The sequence below is a fragment of the Oncorhynchus clarkii genome, chromosome 33 (genome assembly GCF_045791955.1).
Source record: "Oncorhynchus clarkii lewisi isolate Uvic-CL-2024 chromosome 33, UVic_Ocla_1.0, whole genome shotgun sequence".
In the NCBI taxonomy this organism is placed as follows: Eukaryota; Metazoa; Chordata; class Actinopteri; order Salmoniformes; family Salmonidae; genus Oncorhynchus; species Oncorhynchus clarkii.
The window spans coordinates 861830-885588 of record NC_092179.1 but is presented as its reverse complement, the minus strand read 5'-3'; the positions used below and the strand labels follow the sequence as shown (position 1 = coordinate 885588).

Sequence of the window (23759 nt, the reverse complement as noted above, 5' to 3'; positions counted from 1 at the left end):
TTAGTGAGGTCAGCACTGATGTTGGGCAATAAGGCCTGGCTCGCAATCGTCGTTCCAATCCATCCCAAAGGCGTTCGGTGGGGTTGAGGTCTGGGCTCTGTGCAGGACAGTACAGTTCTTCCACACCCATCTCGACAAACCATTTCTGTATGGACCTCGCTTCGTTCATGGGACATTTTCATGCTGAAACAGGAAAGGGCCTTCCCCAAACTGTTTCCACAACGTTGGGGCCACAGAATCTTTTAGAATGTCATTGTATGCTGCAGCTTTAAATGTCCCTTCACTGGAACTAATCCTAAACCAAGAAAAACAGCCCCAGACTATTATTTATTCTCTACCAAACTTTACAGTTGGCACTCTGCATTGTGGCAGGTAGCGTTCTCCTGGCATCCGCCAAACCCAGATTTGTCCATTGGATTGCCAGATGGTGAAGCGTGATTCATCACTCCAGAGAACGCAATTCCACTTCTCCAAAGTCCAATGGCGGCAAGCTTTACACAACTGCAGCCGACGCTTGGCATTCCACATGGTGATCTTAGGTTTGCGTGCGGCTGCTCAGCCATGGAGACCCATTTCATATAGCTCCCGATGAACAGTTCTTGTGCTAATGTTGCTTCCAGAGGCAGTTTGAAACTCGGTAGTGAGTGTTGCAACTGAGGACAGACAATTTTTATGCGCTACACGCTTAAGCACTTGGCGGTCCTGTTCTGTGAGCTTGATGCTCTTAGAAGTGTCCACTTCACAGCAACAACACTTATAGTTGACCGGTGCAGCTCTAAGCAGGGCAGAAATTTGACGAACTGACTTGTTGGAAAGGTGGCATTCTATGATGGTGCTAAGTTGACAGTCACTGAGCTCTTCAGTACGGACCGTTGTACTTCCAATATTTGTCTATGGAGATTGCATGGCTTTGTGCTCAATTGTATACACCTGTCAGCAACGGGTGTACCTGAAATAGCTGAATCCACTAATTTGAAGGGGTGTCCACATACTGTAGTTGCATGCATGTGTTTTGTTGTACAATATAGGTGTCGTGTCTCTGACGATGATAAAATGATATGACATGCTATTTTATCAAATTGATTACCTAACGTTTAATTGATTACATGATTGAATTAAACCATGCAACAATTAAACCATTAATAACCTGGGGTACCACGAAAGCATGAATTTACATAGAGTGGTTATCTCCCGAATCCACTCTCTTAAAGATCTGAATATCTTTTATATCAATAGCAGTGAATTATTAATTGTCACCTTATTCAGTCTCATTCTGATGGTCGTAAAGTACTTGGTTATATGCACGAACCCTGGCTAAAAGTTCAATAAGCAATACAAAAATTGGCTTTATTATTTATTTACTAAATGCCTAAATAATCACACAGAATTACATATACATGCACAGGATAGATCATACATCGATTACTAATTATGTCATAAGAAGCCCCATCACAACCATTTCAGCGTGGTGATCGTCACCTCCACATGATCTGGTCTCATGTAAATTCCGTTAGATAGAGTAGTCGTTCAACCATTCGCAACCACAGCTCACGCCAGGGTTTGCTTAGTCTAACGTGAATATGGTCACAGGGGGCTTTTGTACTGGGGAAGTGAAGGGCGTGTGTCATCCCTCTCCAACCAATGTCTGTTCACTTGGGCGTGGCCACTGAGTGAGCATAAGTTTACTTATGAAAACAATTCTCTCATTTAGAAGCTAAAATCACATTTCATCTTCTCACAAATAGTTTCATATTTAAACATTTAAATTGCACAACAATTCCATGTGAATCTGATAACTAGAATGTGTAGACTTTCCAAGATACAATTTATGTCGTCCTATCATCAGATATAATGTCCCAGGCAACAACTGATCTGACATCATATTCTTTAAGTGCCAACGGACCCTTTCAACTGGTTGAGAACAGGAAATATTGTTCCATTCCCCAACATTTTGAAGCTACCATACTTTCAATATGTTAACAAAGGGCTTTCCAAGAGTCCATTCTGTAGAGTGGAGAGAAAAGGGGGAAAGGTATTTATGGGGGGGTCATAAACCTCACACAACAGATCAACGTCATGACGATAGGATATACCATGTAAACCATGTGTGCGTACCAATAATATCTCCTGTCATCTCTGTGCTAGTTAGCGACGTTTGCTCTGTTCAAATAGCATGTTGTTTCGAATGTTAAGACAGTGAAATGGGGTTAGTAAAGTCACCTCAAGGATCAGCAGCTCTGGGTCTCTCAACCTATAGTGCTACCAGATAGTAATGATTCCCTCCCAAGAGTTGAACGCTACAAAAAGATATCCCTTCACTGATCTGTTCATCTGACTGTTTCTGTAGGACTTAAGGGGGATGTGGGGATACCTGGCCGCTTTGGCCCTCCTGGTCCCTCAGGGCTTTTGGGGGACATTGGACCTCCAGGCCCCCCTGGTCCTATGGGACTGTCTGGAAGTCCTGGCCGGGATGGAATGTGCTTTGAAGGGCTAAAAGGAGACCGTGGACAAAATGGTGTCCCTGGACCCCAAGGTGTGTAGGCTGCATCACAAAGGATACCCTCTTCCCTACTTGTGACTAGAGCTGTCTGTTAAATTTTTTTGGCTTCATTGCTTCCATGACCTCTGAGCCTGCTCCCCCCTCTGTGTATTTAGGTATGCAGGGGCCACGGGGACCTCCTGGTCCACCAGGACCTGGCTTTAAAGGAGATAAAGGGAACAAAGGTGCCATGGGTCTCCTGGGTACGCCTGGGTACAGAGGAGACACAGGGGTACAGGGCAGACCGGTGAGTCACACACCACTGATTTACTCACCCATGCTTTAAGGTAGACTCCGTGAGATGACATCATCATAAACGTTGGGCCAACTTCCCACCGATAGCCAGATATCCACATAAATTGTTGCCCCTTCCCAATGTGAACGTGTAACAAGGGAAAGTCCACACATGAAGAGCCAATAATCATAATTCATAAAGATGTAACCTTGCACACAGACACGTGAATTAGGGGTGAAGTTTCCCCTAACTTCAAATCGAGTAGCATTTCCCCCTCCCCAATCCTAACCTTAACCAGTAGTGGGGAAAATGCAAAACTGACCCAAGACCGAATGGGTGTGCTGAATAGGATGTGTATTCACAGGGTAATGATGGCAGACCAGGTGGTTTGGGAGTCAAAGGGGAGATGGGACAGTTAGGAGACATCGGACCAAACGGTAATAACCAATCTGACACCTTATTAACAAACTCCATACTTTCAGAATGTAATTGATGTTACTATACTGTAGGTCAGAGCTGCAACCTTCATCTGGGGAAGGCAATCAATAATGTTACTGTGGCAATCCAAAATTTGACTGTAGTCTCAGACCGCAATACTTGCACAACTGTTAATGACATGCTAGTCAGCAACTCTTACTGTATAGCAAACATCTCACAACATCCTATACTGTAGTGTTATTTATTTGTGCAGTTATCTTAACTACTAAATCATTGTCAATGAATCAACCAATGTCCTTTTTATTGTGTTTTTTACAAATATATGACACAATGTGTGGTGTTTCAGGTCAGAAAGGAGATGCAGGACCTGCAGGACCTGTAGGTTGCCTTGGACAGAAAGGGCAGTCTGGAGCACCAGGTAGGATGAGCACTCACACCTAGGGTACTGAGTTTTTCCTGGTCAGGTCACATGGTCAGTTATGTTGGGCCCTCCAATGGACACGAACTGACCAGGAATTCTGTAAAAATGGCTGCCGTTTTACAGGCTCCTAACCAATTGTGCTATTTTGTGTTTTTTTTAATTGTTGGTAACTTATTTTGTACATAATGTTGACGCTACCATCTCTTATGACCGAAAAGAGCTTCTGAATATCAGATGCAGTTGCACTCAACTCGAACTGGACAAAGATGTTTTATTGAATGTGTCTAATGCGAAGGATATAATGCTGCTCGCTCCCAGACAAGGCCCAAATCCCCATCATTCGTATGAAGAAAATAAGGAAATACAGGGGGTGGAGATCAGGGTGCCTTGTGAAAATTTGTCGGAGAGTGGGTAACCCGCCTCTACCATCCGTTCTATTGGCCAACGTGCAATCACTGGAAAATAAACTGGATTAAGCTCCGTTCTAGACGATCTTACCAACCAACGGGTCAATTAAAACTGTAATTTCTTATGTTTCACCGAGTCGTGGCTGAACAACGACGCAAATAATATACAGTTGGCTGAGTTCTCCGTGCATTGGCAGGACAGAACAGCTACGTCCGGTAAGACTAGGGGTGGGGGTGTGTGTCTATTTGTCAATAACAGCTGGTGCATAATGTCTAATATTAAGGTAGTCTCGAGGTATTGCTCACCTGAGGGAGAGTACCTCATGATAAGGTCATAAGCTAACAAGAAAATGCTCATCCAGAAGCGTCTCTCCTAGTGGCCAGGGACTTTAATGCAGGCAAACTTAAATCCGTTTTACTTCATTTCTACCAGCATGTCACATGTGCAACCAGAGGAAAATAAACTCTAGACCACCTTTACTCCACACATAGAGAAGCATACAAAGCTCTCCCTCGCCTTCCATTTAGAAAATCTGACCATAATTCTATCCTCCTGATTGCTGCTTACAAGCAAAAACTAAAGCAGGAAGCACCAGTGACTCAGTCAATATGGAAGTGGTCTGATGAAGCAGATGCTACGCAACAGGACTGTGTTGCTAGCACAGACTGGAATATGTTTATTGGCATTGAGGAATACACCACCTCAATCACCGGCTTCATCAATAAATGCATCGATGTCGTCGTCACCACAGTGGCCATACGTACATATCCCAACCAGAAGCCATGGATTACAGGAAACATCCGCACCGAGGTAAAGGCTAGAGCTGCCGCTTTCAAGGAGCGGGACACTATTCCGGGCGCTTATAAGAAATCCCGCCATGCCCTCAGATGAACCATCAAAAAGGCAAAGCATCAATACAGGACTAAGATTGAATCCTACTACACCGGCTCTGAAGCTCGTTGTTTGTGGCAGGGCTTGCAAACTATTAAGGACCACAAAGGGAAACCCAGCCATGAGCTGCCCAGTGACACGAACCTACCAGCCTTTTATGCTCGCTTCGAGGCAAGCAACGCTGAAGCATGCATAAGAGCACCAGCTGTTCCGAATAACTGTGTGATCACGCTCTTCGTAGCAGATGTGAGCAAGTCCTTTAAGCGGGGCCAGACTGATTACCAGGACGTGTATTCCGAGCATGCGCTGACAGACTGGCAAGTGTCTTCACTGACATTTTCAACTTCTCCGTGTCAATGTCTGTAATATCTACATGTGTCAAGCAGACCACCATAGTCCCTATGCCCAAGAAAGTGAAGGTTACCTCCCTAAATGACTACCCTAGCCATGAAGTGCTTTGAAAGGCAACACCATCATCCTGGAAACCCCATACCCACTCCAATATGCATACCGCCCCAACAGATCCACAGATGACGCAATCTCAATAGCGCGCCACACTGCCCTTTCCCAGCTGTACAAAAGGAACACCTATGTGAGAATGCTTCTTCGGTTGTCCCCATAGAAGAATCCTTTGAACAACCCTTTTCGGTTCCATGTAGAACACTCCCCATAGGAACCCAAAAGTGTTTTTCCTGGAACCAAAACGGGTTCTTCAAAGGATTCTTCTATGGGGACAGCCAAAGAACCCTTTTAGGTTCTAGATAGCACCTTTTTTTCTAAGAAAGTGCAGTTGCACTAAGTGGTTATCCTGAGGTTTGATGGTGCTGTTTTGCAGGGCCTAAGGGGAAAGATGATCTCACCATGGCGGTACTGATCCCCGGAGAACAGGGGCTGCCGGGTGACCTGGGGGGCAGAGGAGAGCCTGGACCCACAGGAGCTCAGGGACGCAACGGACCACCAGGTACATGAATGGATTGTGTGTATGGTGTGGGTGTGAGTTGGTGTGGGTTTGTGTGCATGCATGGCTGTGTGTGTGGGTTTCTTTGAGATGTCTGATGTGTCTGATGAATACAAAAGTATACAGTGCATTCAAAATGTATTCAGGCCCCTTTACTTTTTCCATATTTTGTTACGTTACAGCCTCATTCTAAAATTGACATGACAGAGCATTTCAGAGCAAAAACCAAGCCACAAGGACAAAGGAATTGTCCGTAGAGCTCCGAGACAGGATTGTGCCGAGGCACAGATCTACGGAAGGGAACCCAAAAAATGTCTGCAGCATTGAAGGCCCCGAAGAACACAGTGGCCTCCATCATTCTTAAATTAAAGAAGTTTGGAACCACCTGGCCAAACTGAGCAATCGGGGAAGAAGGGCCTTGGTCACGAAGGTGACCAAAAACCCAATGGTCACTCTGACAGATCTCCAGAGTTCCTCTGTGGAGATGGTTGTCCTGTTGAAAGGTCCTCCCATCTCTGCAGCACTCCACCAACCAGGTCTTTATGGTAGAGAGGCCTGAAAGAAGCCACTTGTCAGTAAAAGGCACATGACAGCCCACTTGGATTTTGACAAAAGGCACCTAAAGGAATCTCAGACGATGGAGAAACAAGATTCTTTGGTTTGATGAAACCAAGATTGAACTATTTGGCCTGAATGACAAGTGTCATTCTTTGTCATTCTATGGTATTCTGTGTAGATTGAGGGGGAAAACAATTCAATATATTTTAGAATAAGGCTGTAATGTAACAAAATGTGTAAAAAGTCAAGGGGTTTGAATACTTTCCGAATGTACTGTACATTATCTATGAAATGCTTGAGTAACTTTGACATTTAAAAAATAATAATGCAGATTTGACGTTTTCAACCATCTGTGATCATGCCTAATGAGTGTGAAATCCACCAACCACTACATAGGTAGATGACACAGTTCCTCATAGGCCTCAAACTAATGTGTATCAAGGATTCACTCATCAGTATTATGTCCAATTCATCACTGAAGCCATGTGTTATTGTCCCCTGCAGGACTCCCAGGTCCAAAAGGTGTCTTGGGCCTAGATGGGCCAATAGGACTGCCTGGATTCCAGGCAGCCAAGGGAGACAGAGGGTTCCCTGGACCACAAGGTGGGCTTAATGGACAACCTACTAATCAAATGTACAACAAATCATGTGTACAATCACGCAGTACAGTGTACTGCAAGCAGTTAGGCAGTTACACCAGTGGGCCCTGGTGGCATTTAAAATATATATAAATAAATATAGAAATTCTGTATTTGGCAATACATTAATAAAACCAAAAACTTACCTTGAAAGAGTTGCAGTGTTGGATAGCCTTAGCCAGCTAGCTAACATAAATAGCATTCCTCTCTGTTTGAGTCAGGTTGTTGAGTAGGCTAAATTAGCTGCATTAGTTTGCTAAGTAAGTAAAAGTTCAACTAAGAAGAATTACAGGCCTCTCTCATCTTTTTAAGTGGGAGAACTTGCACAATTGGTGGCTGACTAAATACTTTTTTGCCCCACTGTACATATGAAATTAGTAAAACAGTATTTAAACCTTATTAAAGTAACCAGAGTTCAATGACTATATACATAGGGTCTCTAAGGTGCAGGGTAGAGTACCAGGCGGCAAGTAACAGTGACTAAGTTCAGGGCAGGGTACTGGGCGGAGGGCAACTATTGGGGACTATTTAACAGTCCCTCTTTCTCACACTCTGCTGCTTCTTCTTCATTTTTTAAGAAATTAATTTGTTTGAAACTTTTCTCTCTCTTTGAGTCAACTACTCACCACAAATGCCCTGCAGTGCTATCTAGCTGTAGCTTATTCTCTCAGTACTAGATTCTCTTATCCTTCGATTGGATGGACAACATGTCAGTTCATGCTGCAAGAGCTCTGATTACTGTGTAAGTCTATGGAAGGGGGTGAGAACCCTGAGCCTCCTAGGTTTTGTATTGTGAAGTAAATGTACCCAGAGGGAGATGGAAAATAGCAGTCTTCTGGCTACACCATGGTGCTGCCCTAGAGGGTGCTGTTGAGGCTACTGTAGACCTTTTTCTCAAAACAGTGACCCTTTACTCCGTACACTGTTGAAGCACCTTTGGCAGCGATTACAGCATCAAGTCTTCTTTGGTATGATGCTACAAACTTGGCACACCTGTATTTGGGAAGTTTCTTCTCAGCAGATCCTCTCAAGCTCTGCCAGGTTCGATGGGGAGCGTCGCTGCACAACTATTTTCAGGTCTCTCCAGAAATGTTCGATCAGGTTCAAGTCCGGGCTCTGGCTGGGCCACTCAAGGACATTCAGAGACTTGCCCTGAACCCACTGCTGCGTTGTCTTGGCTGTGTGCTTAGGGTCGTTGTCCTGTTGAAGGTGTTGAAGGTGAACCTTCGCCCCAGTCTGAGGTCCTGAGTGCTCTGGAGCAGGTTTTCATCAAGGATCTCTCTGTACTTTGCTCCGTCCATCTTTTCCTCAATTATGACTTGTCTCCCAGTCCCTGCCGCTGAGAAACATCCCCATAGCATGATGCTGCCACCATGCTTGGTATTTAGGCCAAAGAGTTCAATCTTGGTTTCATCAGACCAGAGCACTCCAAGTGGGTGGTCATGTGCCTTTTACTGAAGAGTGGCTTCTGTCTTGGCATTCTACCATAAAGGCCTAATTGGTAGAGCTGATTGATCTTCTGGAAGGTTCTTCCATCTCCACAGAGGAACTCTAGAGCTCTGTCAGAGTGACCATCAGGTTCTTGGTCACCTCCCTGACCAAGGCCCTTCTCCCCCGATTGCTCAGTTTGGCTGGGCAACCAGCTCTACAAAGAGTCATGGTGGTTCCAAACTTCTTAAATTTAAGAATGATGGAGGCCACTGTGTATTTGGGGACCTTCAATGCTGCAGAAATGTTTTGGTACCCTTCCCCAGATCTGTGCCACGACACAATCTTGCATCGGAGCTCTACAGACAATTCCTTAGACCACTGACATGCACTTTGTGGGACCTTATATATATATATTATATATACACAGGTGTGCGCCTTTCCAAATCATGTCCAATCAGTTGAATTTGCCACATGTGGACTCCAATCAAGTTGTAGAAACATCTAAAAAATGTGGAAAAAGTCTCTGTATACCAGAGGCTCCTCATCCATACATGGAATCTTACTTATTATCCCTGAATGTCTCAATTGCAGAGTGCCCAAAAGTGTTAAACAGTGTCTGTGAAAAGAGACTAAGTCCATGGGATTGTTTCCTCAGGTATCCAAGGTGAGCAGGGGACTCCAGGAGCCAAAGGCCCCCGGGGCTCTCCAGGTCCTTACTTTGCCGGGCCAATAGAGGACGGCTTCCTATTCACCCGTCACAGCCAGAGACAGAATGTGCCCCAGTGCCCAGGGGGCAGCAACTTCATCTACTCCGGATACTCCCTCCTCTTCATCAACGGCAACAACAGAGGTCATGGCCAGGATCTGGGTATGAGTACACACACACATGTGCATGCGCATCCATGCATGGATGCATATATACATACATACACATGCACGCATTCACACAAACACACATCCACACGCACACACACAGATATCCATGAACATACACTATATAACCCAAAGACAGACACACAGTCTCCAGTGAAGAACCCACTCCCTGCCGTTCTGTTTGATAACAGAGCAACGGTTCAGTCTCCTGGATATGCTGCTGTCTGCCCAATAGAAATACATTGATTCTATTTCTCTGGTTTGCCCGCTGTCCAGGTACACTGGGAAGCTGTCTGCCTCGTTTCTCTACCATGCCCTTCTTATTCTGCAACACGGACAGCACGTGCCGCTACGCCTCCCGTAACGACTACTCCTACTGGCTGTCCACAGATGAGGCCATGCCAAGCGACATGGCCCTCATCTCTGGTGCTTCACTGGAGAGCTATGTCAGCAGGTGCTGCTCTAGTTTACACTGGTTTGAACAGATTGTCCTAGACATAACACAGGAAGGAACTTGATTTTCACTCCATAAATAAATAAGGGAAATCCCCACTCTGCTGGGTAAAATGCCCCTGAGGGGATGTATTGAATTAAATTAGGGTTGCAAAATTCTGGTAACTTTTTCCAATATCCAGAAATCCCAGTTGGAATAGTGCGGAATCTTCCGACCAGGATTTTTTGAAAACCTGGGAATTTTGTAAAAGTTTTCGCAATTGTGCAAAACTGAAGTGAATTAAATGTAATTGACAATTATGCTGGCATGACAAGTTTCCTTGTCTGCCCAAGCATGCTCTTCAGAGTCAATGTGATGTCTGTTTATGAACCGATGTGTACTGTGTATGTATGTACTGTGTATACAGTATGTATTTTTTTAAACTGGCAAATAAAATCAATCAATCAATCATAGCGTATTTGCACTGTATTATAACTTGGTGGTCTCTCCCTCTCTTTCAGGTGTGCAGTGTGTGAGACAAAAGCAAACATCATCGCTGTTCACAGTCAGACAAACCAAATCCCTGTTTGTCCACGGGGCTGGCTCTCTCTCTGGGCTGGCTACTCTTTTGTCATGGTAGGAACTACAGTCTGAGAAAGAGGAACACTTGTATGGATGGGTTAATTCAGTAGCTGAATGGAATGCAACTAAATTTTTACCTGAACAGAATTTTTACCTGATCAGTAAAAACTCAAGGCCAGGAAGAAATCTAGGCCATAGAATAATGGCCGTTAATTGGTAACTGAAAACTATGCTTACTTGCTTATGGTGACGCAATGCCATAGCAACAGAGAGGTTAGAGAAGTGGGCCAGCAACCGGAAGGTTGCAGGTTTGAATCTCATGCCTGATAGGGAAAATCTGATTGAGAGTGTGCCAGAGGGTTGCTGCCATCAGTGTCCTAGATGCGATCACCTGCCGTTGTACCTGTGAGCAAGGCACTTAACCCCTAAACTCCTCAGCGAGCGCTACTACTCCACCCTCTTCAACCAAGGGCTGGATTCAATCCGTAGTGCTGAAGTTCGGATTTACAGCATGATTCAAATTTAAAGACAATGTTCCCACGCTAGCGGAGACTGTTAAATGCTGCATATGTCGGGCTCAATTGGAAATCACCTTTACATTTTGATCGCGCAATCTGTAACGATTCAGAGATATAGATTGAATCGAGACCCAAATATGTGTGTGTGTATATCAGAGGGGCACAGCAGGAGACCAATGTCCATCTTCCGTTCTTCATGGACGCTGCAAGATGCTCCGTTCTTAGACTAGTGTCTCTGCAAACGTTATCCACAAATGTCTATAGAGTGGCATAGGTATACATATGTCCAGAGCCTTGGTTTGCAGAGCCTTGGTTTGCAGGTAATAGAGCTCTTCTGCTGAAGATGACATTCTGTCCTATATCATATCAAATCATGTAATATATGTCATGTGTGTTCACAGCAAACAGGGGCTGGAGCGGAGGGCTCTGGCCAGCCCCTGGCCTCTCCGGGCTCCTGCCTAGAAGAGTTCCGGAAGATTCCCTTCATTGAGTGCCATGGGCGAGGGACATGCAACTACTACACTGACTCCTACAGTTACTGGCTGGCCTCCCTGGACCCCGAAAACATGTTCAGGTAAAACAAGCATAGTCATTCATTATACAGTGCACATTTACCCAAAGTTTTCACTTTATCGAGTACTCTAGTGAGTGCCGTATGCAGACGTTCATATTAATTTGAAAACCATGTCTCAGTTAGTTCAATAATTATATAAGTGACTTTGTGCATACAGCTGCAACATCGCAGCAGAGTACTCATCAATGCATTGCTGTAATGTGGTCTGACGTATGCTCACACTTCTTCCTCCCGCAGTAAACCCAGGCCTCAGACAGTGAAGGGAGACTGCCCGGGTAGTATAGTCAGTCGTTGTCAGGTCTGTATGAAGCAGTGGCAGCGACCCTAAGCGCTAAAGAACTGATGGGGAATGAACTGGAGATGCACCTCCCACTATCAGCCACTGTAGGGCAACAAAGAGACTGATTAATTCTTGCATTTCAATCATGGTGCTTCCTGGGAGACCAAAGGATGTCTCAGTTCTTACAAGTGCTGATCCTCGTTTCCATGTTTCCTCCCCTCCAGTCCTCTCCTCACCTCACTTTGACGTTTTCAGCAAGGGAAGGACAGAAGGAGAGCGCACAAGGAAACTAGGAAATACTATGAGATGCAACCCAGTAATGGCCTCTGCTCAATCTGACGTTTTGTTCTCAGTTTTACGGCTTGTCTGTATTTTGTTTGTATTGTTAAACCACTGGACTGTTTTACGGTAGATGGTCAGTGTGATCCAGGGCTAGATTCAATCAGTTCAGCATTAAGTCGTGATAACCGACAACTGCTTAGCATAATCATGCGATGACGGAGGTGTAACTGCGTTGGAGCCGATGGCACTATCAAATTAATGTTTTTTGATAGCTCCAAAAGTTAATATGTTGTCACATGTGCTAGCAAAGCAGAGGTCCTGGGTTTGAGCCTCATTGTGAGACAAATCAGGAGGAAGTGGTTCTTGCTAATCAAGCAGTGTGATGTCAGTAGCAGTGGTGGCGTGACCCAGATGCACAGTTGGGCTTAGGTCGACAGCTGGGGTCACTCTCTTTCAAGCGAGTTTAGAAGGGTTGAGGTTGGAAGTTTACATGCACGTTGGTTGGAGTCATTAAAACTTTTTTTCAACCACTCCACACATTTCTTGTTAACAAACTATAGTTTTGGCATCTACTTTGTGCATGACAGAAGTAATCTTTCCAACAATTGTTTACAGACAGATTATTTCACTGTATCACAATTCCAGTGGGTCAGAAGTTTACATACACTAAGTTGACTGTGCCTTTAAATAGCTTGGAAAATTTCAGAAAAATATGTCATGGCTTTAGAAGCTTCTGATTGGCTAATTTACATCATTTGAGTCAATTGGAGATGTACCTGTGGATGTATTTCAAGGCCTACCTTCAAACTCAGTGCCTCTTTGCTTGACATCATGGGAAAATCAAAGTAAATCAGCCAAGACCTCAGAAAAAAATGTGTAGACCTCCACAAGTCTGGTTCATCCTTGGGAGCAATTTCCAAACGCCTGAATGTACCACGTTCATCTGTACAATAATTCTGAAAAAGCTATCATGAATCCTTCATACATCCTTTGGTTGTTGAAAGCATCTTCCCGCTCTGACAACTTAACTTATAAACATTGATAAATCATGTTAAACATAAAGACACAAATAACATTTGTTTTCTTTTGGAATTCATGATTTCAAGCTCAAATGATTGATACCATTGAATACTTGTACAGTAAATGTTTTTTTAACAGCTGGTCCAGGGTAAAATGGTTGTTTAACTCAATGGTAAGGAGTAGGACTGGGGTTGAGAAAGAGATGACCCTAGAACAGATGTTAACAGCAAAATAACCATAACCTTGTTGTGTATTATGCTAACTTATAGTACACAAGTATAAACACCATGGGACCACGCAGCCGTCATAGCACTCAGGAAGGAGTCGTGTTCTGTCTCCTAGAGATAAACGTACTTTGGTGCGAAAAGTGCAAATCAATCCCAGAACAACAGCAAAGGACCTTGTGAAGATCCTGGAGGAAACAGCTACAAAAGTATCTATATCCACAGTAAAACGAGTCCTATATCGACATAACCTGAAAGGCCGCTCAGCAAGGAAGAAGCCACTGCTCCAAAACCGCTATAAAAAGCAAGACTACGGATTGCAATTGCACATGGGGACAAAGATCGTACTATTTGGAGAAATGTCCTCTGGTCTGATGGAACAAAAATAGCAGGATGAATTCTGAAGTGTTTAGGGCTAAGTGTTTATCTGCTCAGATTCAGCAAAATGCTTCAGAACTCATTGGACGGCACTTCACAGTGCAGATGGACAATGACCCGAAGCATACTGCGAAAGCAGCCCAACACTTTTTTAAGTCAAAGAAGTGGAATGTTCTGCAATGGCCATGTCAATCACCTGACCTGAATCAATGCATGTCACTTGCTGAAGGCAAAACACCCCAAGAACAAGCAGGAACTGGAAACAGTAAAGGCCTGGCAGAGCATCACCACGGAAGAAACACAGCATCTGGTGATGTCTATGGGTTCCAGACTTCAGGCAACCAAGTATTAAAACTCACAATTTAAGTTATGATTGTTAGCTTGTCCAGTTACTTTTGAGCCCCTAAAATTGGGGGGCTATGTATAAAAATGGTTGTAATTCCTACACGGTTCATACAATAATTTTGACTCAAAACCCTTAAACTAAATATGAAAGACTACACTTAAAGCACATATTGATTGTTTCCTTTCAAATCCATTGAGGTGGCGTACAGAGCCAAAATGATGCAAATTGTGTCACTGTCAAAATACTTATACCTGACTTGATTATATAAATAATGACACTCAAAAATCATTCAACAAAATAAAAATGATTTATATCAGCCTTATCAAGGTCTGGATTCACACTTTCCAGTGTTTGAACTTGTAATGGCATGGGATGTTTACTAATGCGACTTGGTGTATAAAGTTGGGAGCAGCTTGTGGATTTGACAGCTCCAATGCAATTACACCACCGACACGGCCCTAAACAACAAATGATATGCTATGCAGTTGTTGAATATTGTGGATTAACGCTGAACTGATTGAATCTAGGCCCAAGTCTTTTTTATACATTTGAATGGAAAGTTAACTGCCTGACAAAGTTTCTGACTGCCTGATGGCTCTCTCACTTTTAAACCTCATATTCATTATCTCCAGCATTATCTCCAGCACCATACCACATATGTGCAAACGGCACGTTTTACGGTCTGTAGTAAAATGATAAGAAGAAAAGGTCCTAAGAAAGTGCCACATGATGATGTCATCAACAGTAAAAAGTAATAATGTTGTTGTAAATAATGAATATACGTTTAAAAACTGGTGGAATTCCACTTTAACTGTCTGGCCAGTTACCTGATGGCCTGTTTGTTTGTTGAATGCTATGTTGTCCATTGGGTGCTATGAGTATGCTAGCAATCTGGTAGAAGATTGGTACCTTATTGGGGGTACCTTACCCCCAAAGCTAATCTTAACCATTAGGGGGATGAAAGAAGATGATCAGTCAGTTACAGATCAGCCGTTAAGGCCAGACAGCTGAACTAGGATCAGTTTTGATATCTGCAATTGAGTTTTGATGGAAAAGCATTATCATTTCACTTAAAGTCAGCAAGTATAATGCACTGTCATAAAAAATATATGATACTCTAACAATATCTTAGTAGCATCTCAGTGATCCTGAGTTATTAACAATATTTTTGAGTCACATAGAAAGATTGAACAGATTTATCTGTATAAAAGATTGAGAGCCAATACATGCTTATAAAAAGTCATAATGCATTATACCGACACAAGTAAAGTATTACCAAAAAAGCATTTAGCAATGAAACGTGTCGCTCATATCACTAGACCTGATTTCATTAGAAGTTCTTAGTAACGTTATCTTACATTTCTAAACACTGTAGTTGGTTGAATACTGCTGTATACCCACAATGGACATAGAGCAATCATGTTGTAATAATCACCGTGTCAGGGAGATATTGAATAATATGATTAAGCATTTGTTAACATGCTCTCAACTTGGCCCTTTAAAAAGATTGAACTTAAGTGTAGTATTTATATGGAGAGATATAGTTATCATTATTTCACTGTCCATTGGCGTGTTGCATAAAATTCAATTTAGACTCTTTCTATGTATTCTTTCCAATGGAACCATGGCCACTGTGTTGATCACTTTTAATACCAAAGTGAGTAGGCTCTGCATTTCCATTTTATCTGTACAATAATATCACCTTGGTTTCCTTATAGCTTTCCAATGTTGTGCCTTGCCTCCAGCCTTTTAACTGACATAGTGTATCAAGTGCTTCCTTGCTTTTCAAACAAAATATTGTACTGTACTTGACCAAACAAAAGCAATTCAGATAAATACCCAGAAAAGTGTTGTCTTAATGAATTAGTGGATACTGTTGCACTCTTTTGTTTAACCTATGTACTTCATTAACATTGTGTTCCGATGCTCATTTCTGTGTGGTGAATGTTGTCAGCCTTGAGTTGAATGGTTTTCTGTTCCAGGAGGTGCTAAATTAACACAAAGGTACAGGAATGACTTAACTTTCTGCCATACTACTGTGTATATCATCTACTGTATCATCTTAATTTATCTCAGCCAGAAGCATAGGGGTATGATAACTTAAACTGCCATGTATAACTGCGCATGGAAATGAACTCAAAGGTCGCTCTTGTTATTCTGTATTGCAAGCAGCAGCCACATGTATTAAACAAATAAGGGTTTCAGACCCCATTGCATGCCCAATGGTTTTCCCTCAATGGTTCTAATGAACTGAAACAGTTCAGAATGGAATCTGTCTGGGTTCATCACACCTGTCTGTTTTTTTTCTGTGCATGCTTGCGTGCTGTGGTGGAAATTATTTCTGCATGTGAAAGACAAGCCTGGCTTCTCCCCTCTCTGGGTACCAGGTGACTGAGCCCCGCTGAGGGAGGAAGTGCAACTGCCAACACCAGAGTCCAAAGGGATACATTCTAATAACAAGCATATCATATAAGAATATTATCTGGATAAGACATCTTAATTATCTATGTTACCTAACTAATTCTGATTATTCCGCCACAGTGCGATTGTGCGTGTGTGTGTGCGTGCAAGTGGGTCCGGTGCAAATGTTCTGTGCCGTTGAAATGCTGCAACCCATAAATGTAATTTACATGTCCTTTTAACAAGCCTCAAGCTCTGCTATACCATTAATCATACAGTTGTACAGTTAATCTGTAATTTCCAAGCTCAATAGTGTAGTTGTAACACAGTTAGAGAAATGTAAGTAGGCATGACAATATTTAATTGTAATAAATGAGTGTTCATTTTTCCCTGCTAGTTTATATTGTTGACATTCAATGAGTTTTTATGAAGAAGTATACTTTTGTGTTTTTTCCTGATCAAAATTGCAATAATGTCGTCCACCAGCTGCAATTAAGCCTGGGGATGAGGGTTAAAATTGCATTGACAACGTCCGGCAAAGCTTATTGTAGTTTATGTCTGTAATCCATGGCCACAGGGGAGCAGTGAAGAGCTACAGTAAAATTTAACACAGTGGCAATATATACAGGATGATGCAGCCTTTTGTGAAAATAAGCAGATCTTTCAGCATAAACTGAAATAACTCTTATAGAAAAATATGTATCCTATTAATTAGATTGAGTCTGATATAAAACATTTGGTTTTATTCCAATACATTCTATGTAATGCTGTCTAAGGGTTATCAGACAGACAGCACTCAGTCTATTATTCCTTTCAGAATAGGCTTTTACAAATATGCAAATCACACTTCAACAAAATACATATCCACAATCCTGTATGCAAGTGCAACGGTAGGGTTTATACAATGTTTACCTCGTATTTCTTGGAAACTGTGTTAACCATTGCAAACTAAATTATGTTAATATTGTATGTAAACCAAGCCTAATCAGTTGATTTTACTGATCCCACAATGGCGATATATGTTGGTAATTAATTAACCCACCAAAAATCTGCTAGAGGAATCTTTTGTTTGGCAGTCTTCCGTGATGTCATCACGTAAGTTTAATATTTTAAACTTAAGTGATGACTCCTGCTTCCTGTTTATAAAGGCTTTTAATGAAGCAGACATTTTCTGGTTGTATTTGACTTAGATTAGCAGTGTGTGCTAAATCCATATTGGCTAACTGTTTTATTGTCGCGCCTCCATATTAAATCAACACGTCTCAGAGGAGCTGCCTTTGTGACGAAAAGAAAGCAGCCAGTGTTTCTAAGTGGTTTACAACACTGCATTCCATCATCGCCTGGCAGCCCCCCACGCCCTGACAGGCCACTTGTCACTTAACCCAGGAAGCAGAGTGATGAGCTGAGAGGGCAAGCTCTTTATAAGAGCCCCACAGAACCCCCATCAACAGTACCAGGCCTGCTCCATACCGACTGATCCAGATCCAGCATAGCCCGGTCCAGCTCAGCTCGTCTCACCGCGTCTCATCCCTGCAAACAAAACCCAGCTCTGTTGGAGATGAAGGTCTGCCGAATCCACTGTGCCCTGGCCCTGCTGGGTTTGGCCCTGGCCATTTGCAGCCAAGGAGCCGCCTCGCAGCCCGACCTGGACCTCCGCAGCCGCAGACTCCTTCAGAGGGCTCGTGCCGCTGGCATTGCCACACAGGTATGCAGCCTACGGCACTGGCACACACCACAGGCGGCTGGTGACACCTTCATTGGGGGGAACGGGATCATAGTAATGTCTGCAATGGCATAAATGGAACGGTATCAAACACATGTGTTTAATACCATTCCATTCACTCCCCTCAGCAGCTTCCTGTGGCCCACACATACCAAACAATGAATACCAGAATTAACAGGACAGCTACGTTATTGCGCTCACAGGATTACACTATTCAAGTGAGGTGAGGTGTTCACGCAGATAGCATGCACTGTTTGTGTCATGACACAAAATAATGTGTACAGTAGGGTACAGCTCACACAACTATTCAGGAACACCACTAATGACACTATGAGAACATGAGAATGTGTCATTAGTAAAACAGGTACAGCATAGTCCACACTGTAACATACAGTACACTGCCCTTTGCTTCACAGTGGAACAGACTTACACACCTACCCACAATGGAATTCAGGTAAACAGTCTGTGCTCAGGTTATCACATTCTCAGACACAAACTATACACAAACTAGGGCATAGACTCACTACAGCTAACAGGTCTGGTGTACCTCTTTAATCAGGCAAATTCAAATCTGGACCTCAAATCAGTTCCACGGTTGATTTTCATTATTCCTCTCTAAACAAGGACTGATTTAGACCCGGGACACAAGTTGGGTGCAAATAATTATCAGGTTGAACAGCGTGCTGCTGGTCTGTTCAACCTGATAATTATTTGCACCCAACTTGGCTCAGATTTGATTACTCCTGGACTACAAGTAATAACTTCAGTTGTCATGCCAAAACATGCAAGTGTGAATGGGGTCTGATAGTTATATACAGTAGAAGTGCTGTTTTAGTTATATACTGTTATTGTATACAGAACTCCCATCCCATAAGTATTTTCTCTCATTCTGGTGTTGAAGACATGATTTGGAATGGTTTGGTTAAGGTCATTGTTGGTAGACAGAGTCAACACACTCTCTAAAAGGACCCACTGGGCATAAACTGGTTGAATCAACTTTGTTTCACTGTAATTTGTCAATGTCTTGTGATGTGGAATCTACATGGGAAAATGCACTGGATTTTTAAAAAGTCAACGTAAACTGTTGTTTTATTTCAACCACAGGATTATGTCATCATGGTAAACAAATGTCAACATAGACACACCTTGTATAAAATATGTTGAATTTGTACCTTTAAAACAACATCTTCAACGTTATATCCACTATCAGAAGAGAAAAGAGGCAGGCTGGGCAACATCTCCTACTGGAGAATCTATCTACAGCTATCTTTTGGTCTCCCATCCAGGGTTTTAACCAAGCCCAGCCCTGCTTAGTGATGATATTTGTCACACAATTACCAATGTGCTATCGTGAGAATGTTTGTTGAAAGATCTCTACATAAAAACTAAATAGATTCACTGTTGCTATCGAAGACATTCCAAAGGGTAGGTTTAACAGAGCAAATGAAATGTGACCATACTTTATCACTCATATCATTAATGATGCTATTTAGGCTTATATAGCATTTGAAAAGTAATCAACAGCTATTGTTTCAATCCCACGTAGAATTCAACTTAAAATAGACAATACAATAGGCCTTTGGCTTCAAGCTCTGGTTGATTTCAAATGTAATGATATTTAGTGATATTGATTTGTGTTTGGTTGCCAAAACAACCAAATATCAACATTTGAAGGAGTGGTATCTTCTGCTTGCATAGTTTCATTTGTGCCATGCACATCAATATTAAATAATAGGACTATATCAAATGAAATGTTATTTAAAGTGCATTTAAAATTTGATTTGATTTAGTCATATTCTTTAAGTTAGATTTTTGTTTGAGATGGAAATGTGAATCCAACATATCAATTATTAATTTGTAGACAAACTGGAATGAAAGTCTGTGGCACAGGTGGAACTATCCAAGCAGAATTTGCATCTCCTTCAAATGTTGATATTTGGTTGTGTTGACAACCAAACACAATTCAATATCACCTTTGAAATACAATAGACAGCCTATTAACTTGGCGACAAGTTATATGTTGAATTTACGTCTCCAATTTGAAGAATTTGATTAAACCAGTGGCTCAGATTTCCTTTAAGCTGTATTTTGTTGCATTGTAAACCAAACACAATTCAGTATTACTTTTGTAATTACAGTGAATAGCCTAAAGTTAAGGCTATCTTACAAACTAATGTAACATTTAACCTTAACATGAGTAAAACATCCATGGCCACATTTTGAGGTTACTGTAGCTATAAATATCTATGTAATCATATAAAGTATGCATGTTCAAGATAGCATGCATAGGTCTTCGCAGGTCTGTGGTGATTTTGCTCAAAAAAATTGCTATAATATTCGGAGCAGAATCTAGAACGGCATTGATCACTTACTTGCACCATGTACTTTTAATGTAATCTCAACTGCAATCCAGGTAATTTGGTTCTGCTATTAGATGAAGCACAGTGATACATTAATCTGATGTATGAATAAACAACATTTCTGACATTCTTTTCCCATTTAAACTTTGCTGTGCTTTTAAATGGTTGAAAGAGCAGTTATAGACACTTAGGTGACAACTCGAACAAAAACCAGACATTGTTTTTCCATTGGAATTTGGTGTGCTTTTAGATGGTTGAAATCATAGTGTTAATACATTGGAAATTCAACACATTTTGGGCTTTGGGTGAGTGAATACAGGTTGTAATCTCATTGATCACTGTCTCAATTACCCAATTATCCAAGTTGAAATGATGTGGTGTGCCCAATAGGGAGTTTGTGTCTCTTAGTTCATTCTGTGTCACAGACACATCCATCTGCATAGAAGACACTGTGAAAATGCAGTTGTTACATGTAATAGGGGTGTGAACTCCAATAGACAATGATATTTCTCAAGAAGGAGATTTCCATCATTCCCTCCTATGACTGACAATCACGTCTGTCTGAATGCCACTTTCTCATACTAATGACTCACTAGTTAAGGTCATTGACCGCTCACCCAGACAGTGCATATTGCAGCACCTCATCTAGAACGTTTCTCATTTTACAAACTAAATGTTTACTACCAAACATGAAAAAGTCAATGGAACTGTTTGTATGCTGTTGTGTGTTTTTGTACACACAACAGTTATCTGTTCTCAATTATCTGTTGATGGAAAACAAATATTTCTCTATCCACCCTTTTCTAGTCAATCAGTTGGCTGGATCAGTGCGCTACAGCAATGCTTTCGTTCTCTGTGCAGATAGGGCTGATTCCGATTTAGGAATATAAGCCTTTCCTACGCACATCTAAGCATTTGGTTTTCAGACTTACCTTATTCAGACGCATAACGTGTTCTGCAGGTGTGGCTACTATTTTTATTTGTTTTACCTTGCGCACTCTGAATAAATGTAGTTCAAATGCTGAAAACCCACTTGCTGGCCAACAAATGTTCAGTATATTTATCTTCAGTCATCCCTTTATGTGTACCTTTTAATGATAATTTCGTTGACAAACTCAATAGAATACATTGAGAGAACGGGTTTAGAATCTATGCATCTTTGTCTCAGTTTCATCACCAACTGGTAGATTAAAAAATACTCTTTAGGGTTAGGAAAGTATGTCTAAATCATTTGTTTTTTTAAATTGTAGAAAAAATGATTTGTAGAGCCTTTACGCACAAAATATATAGATTCATAAAAAATACAGTGGTTTGATTCATTCCTTATCTGTAGATACACCTTCACCACATCTTCTTTTCTTAGATCTCCACTCCGAATAAATAGCAGGTGAATGTCATGCTATTCTCATGCTTAAATTCAAGGTCAGAATACGCACATAGAGAAAAGTGCATAAAAACCAGCGCTTAACTGAGGTCGGAATCGGGGCCATAATGAGACAAGAAAACTAACACTGACTGCCTTAATGTGGAGGTGATTACATTTGTGTGTGTCTGTGTGTGTTTGTGCACACACATGAGATTCGCTTTGTGTGAGTGTATTTTGCTGTATGTGTACGTGTAGGTTTGTTTTTGCTGTTGTTGATATTAGCTTGTGCCGATGTGTATATGTGTCTGTTTATATTCTCCTAAAGTATGTGTGTCTTTCCTGCATGTAGGAGTGGAGTAAGCGAGCGGTGGAGGACATTCTATCCCAACTGTCCTTGCCTGAGGCCCAGGAAAGTGAGGTGTCCCCAGCGGGGGCTAAAGAGGACCTGCGTGTGGAGCTGGAGCGCTCAGTGGGCAACCCCAACAACCTTCCCCCCCGTGAGCGCAAAGCCGGCTGCAAGAACTTCTACTGGAAGGGCTTCACTTCCTGCTGAGGGAAGAATAAACCGACCACCTTATGACATGACGCTGCCAATCACGTCACACCGCCAACTTACACCTGACGAATGCAGCCAATCAACAGTTAGCTGTGCCCGATGACGGTTCTTGAAATCAACAGAATGATGTACCTGTCTAATTTGTGAAATAAATATAAAATAATTGAATTTCAGTGGGTCAGTTCTTTGATAAACTCTTATTTGTATTACCAAAGAAAAGTTTTGGTTGACATGCCCTTTATTAATTTATGCATGCATCTAGTACTGGCTGATGTAACACACTGACAGATACAGTCACACTCAAACACTCACACTGACACTAGGCTAGTGAATGGCCAATCCTTAAAAAGGGCTTTAGTATTTGATATACCCCTACTTGAGGTTGAACTAAACACAATCATGTTTTTTCACATCTTTAATGTCTCCCATTTTTTAAATGGATGGTTGTAAATAAATATTTTACTGCAACAGTGGTTAAATTGATAGATATTCTGTCACACCCAATATCAAAACATGCAGGGGGGGCACCTAAGCTCATGTAACCCAATATTACAAGCTCTGATATTGCTAAAATGTGGAATACAAGTTGTCAGTTGCCTACACTACAAACACAAATAAACAGCATTAGGATATCTTAATGCACCCTGGAAATACACTATATACAGTACTTGTAAACACAGAGATACAATAGGTGGAAATATCAACTATGAATATTTATGTTGAATGTAAGTTTTACATTTTAGTAGGTTTTAGTAGGTGATTAATAGACACTTTCCAAGTAAAAATTGCTCTCATTTAGTGCTGTATGGTGCTGCTTGACAAACATGCAGTTAAACTTGTATGTTGAGGCTACTGTAATCTAATCGGCTGTAAGGAAAACAAGTGGGCTAAGAGAGTGGAAACTGTCATTTTATATGTTCCACCTCTTGCAGTTAAGTTAGGGGGCCCCCCTAGATTTGACTACAAATCCATTATGGCGTCCAAAATCCAATATGGCGTCCACAATACCATTAAATTGTGGTTTAATCACCTGTATATGTTTTAAATGAGAGACATCGCTCAAATTTGTGTACTGTATTTAATACTATTTTTAACTCAGCTATGTTGGTAATCCAATAGGCCTTCCAGAATTATACTCAAACACTATTGCCTCTGGATATAGAAAAGGCAGCAGAAGTATTCCAAGTCACAAGCCTCTGAGGATTTTATATAAGCATGGCCTTATTTCGATTTAAGCAATAAGGCCCGAGGTGGTGTGGTATATGTCCAATATACCACGGCTAAGTGCTGTTCTTCAACTCAACGCAACGCGGAGTGCCTGGATACA

At 41.9% G+C, this 23759-nt stretch overlaps 2 protein-coding genes across 2 annotated transcripts in view; both read left to right on the top strand.

Moving 5' to 3' along the window:
• LOC139392534 (collagen, type IV, alpha 3) overlaps window positions 1–14620 on the top strand; it is a 112243-nt gene extending 97623 nt beyond the window's left edge. The window contains exons 42-52 of the mRNA XM_071140579.1: window positions 2348–2533; window positions 2656–2786; window positions 3139–3211; window positions 3559–3630; window positions 5768–5893; window positions 6953–7051; window positions 9173–9385; window positions 9667–9844; window positions 10345–10459; window positions 11325–11497; window positions 11735–14620. Coding sequence (XP_070996680.1) covers window positions 2348–2533; window positions 2656–2786; window positions 3139–3211; window positions 3559–3630; window positions 5768–5893; window positions 6953–7051; window positions 9173–9385; window positions 9667–9844; window positions 10345–10459; window positions 11325–11497; window positions 11735–11825 — 1457 coding nt within the window. The 3' untranslated portion in view covers window positions 11826–14620. The remainder of the gene's footprint in view (window positions 1–2347; window positions 2534–2655; window positions 2787–3138; window positions 3212–3558; window positions 3631–5767; window positions 5894–6952; window positions 7052–9172; window positions 9386–9666; window positions 9845–10344; window positions 10460–11324; window positions 11498–11734) is intronic.
• A 3277-nt stretch (window positions 14621–17897) lies between these two features.
• On the top strand, window positions 17898–22563 carry LOC139393050 (somatostatin-2-like). Its single transcript, XM_071141383.1, has 2 exons — window positions 17898–18132; window positions 22226–22563. Exons 1-2 carry the CDS (start codon window positions 17986–17988, stop codon window positions 22427–22429), a joined length of 351 nt encoding a protein of 116 aa, XP_070997484.1. The 5' UTR covers window positions 17898–17985; the 3' UTR covers window positions 22430–22563.
• The last annotated feature ends 1196 nt before the right edge of the window (window positions 22564–23759 follow it).

Excerpts from the sequence above, each read along its gene's own strand:
- LOC139393050 (XM_071141383.1), top strand. The coding sequence starts at position 17,986 with ATGAAGGTCTGCCGAATCCACTGTGCCCTGGCCCTGCTGGGTTTGGCC. Across the intron at positions 18,133-22,225 it reads CCGCTGGCATTGCCACACAG|GAGTGGAGTAAGCGAGCGGT; the intron begins GTATGCAGCCTA and ends TCCTGCATGTAG.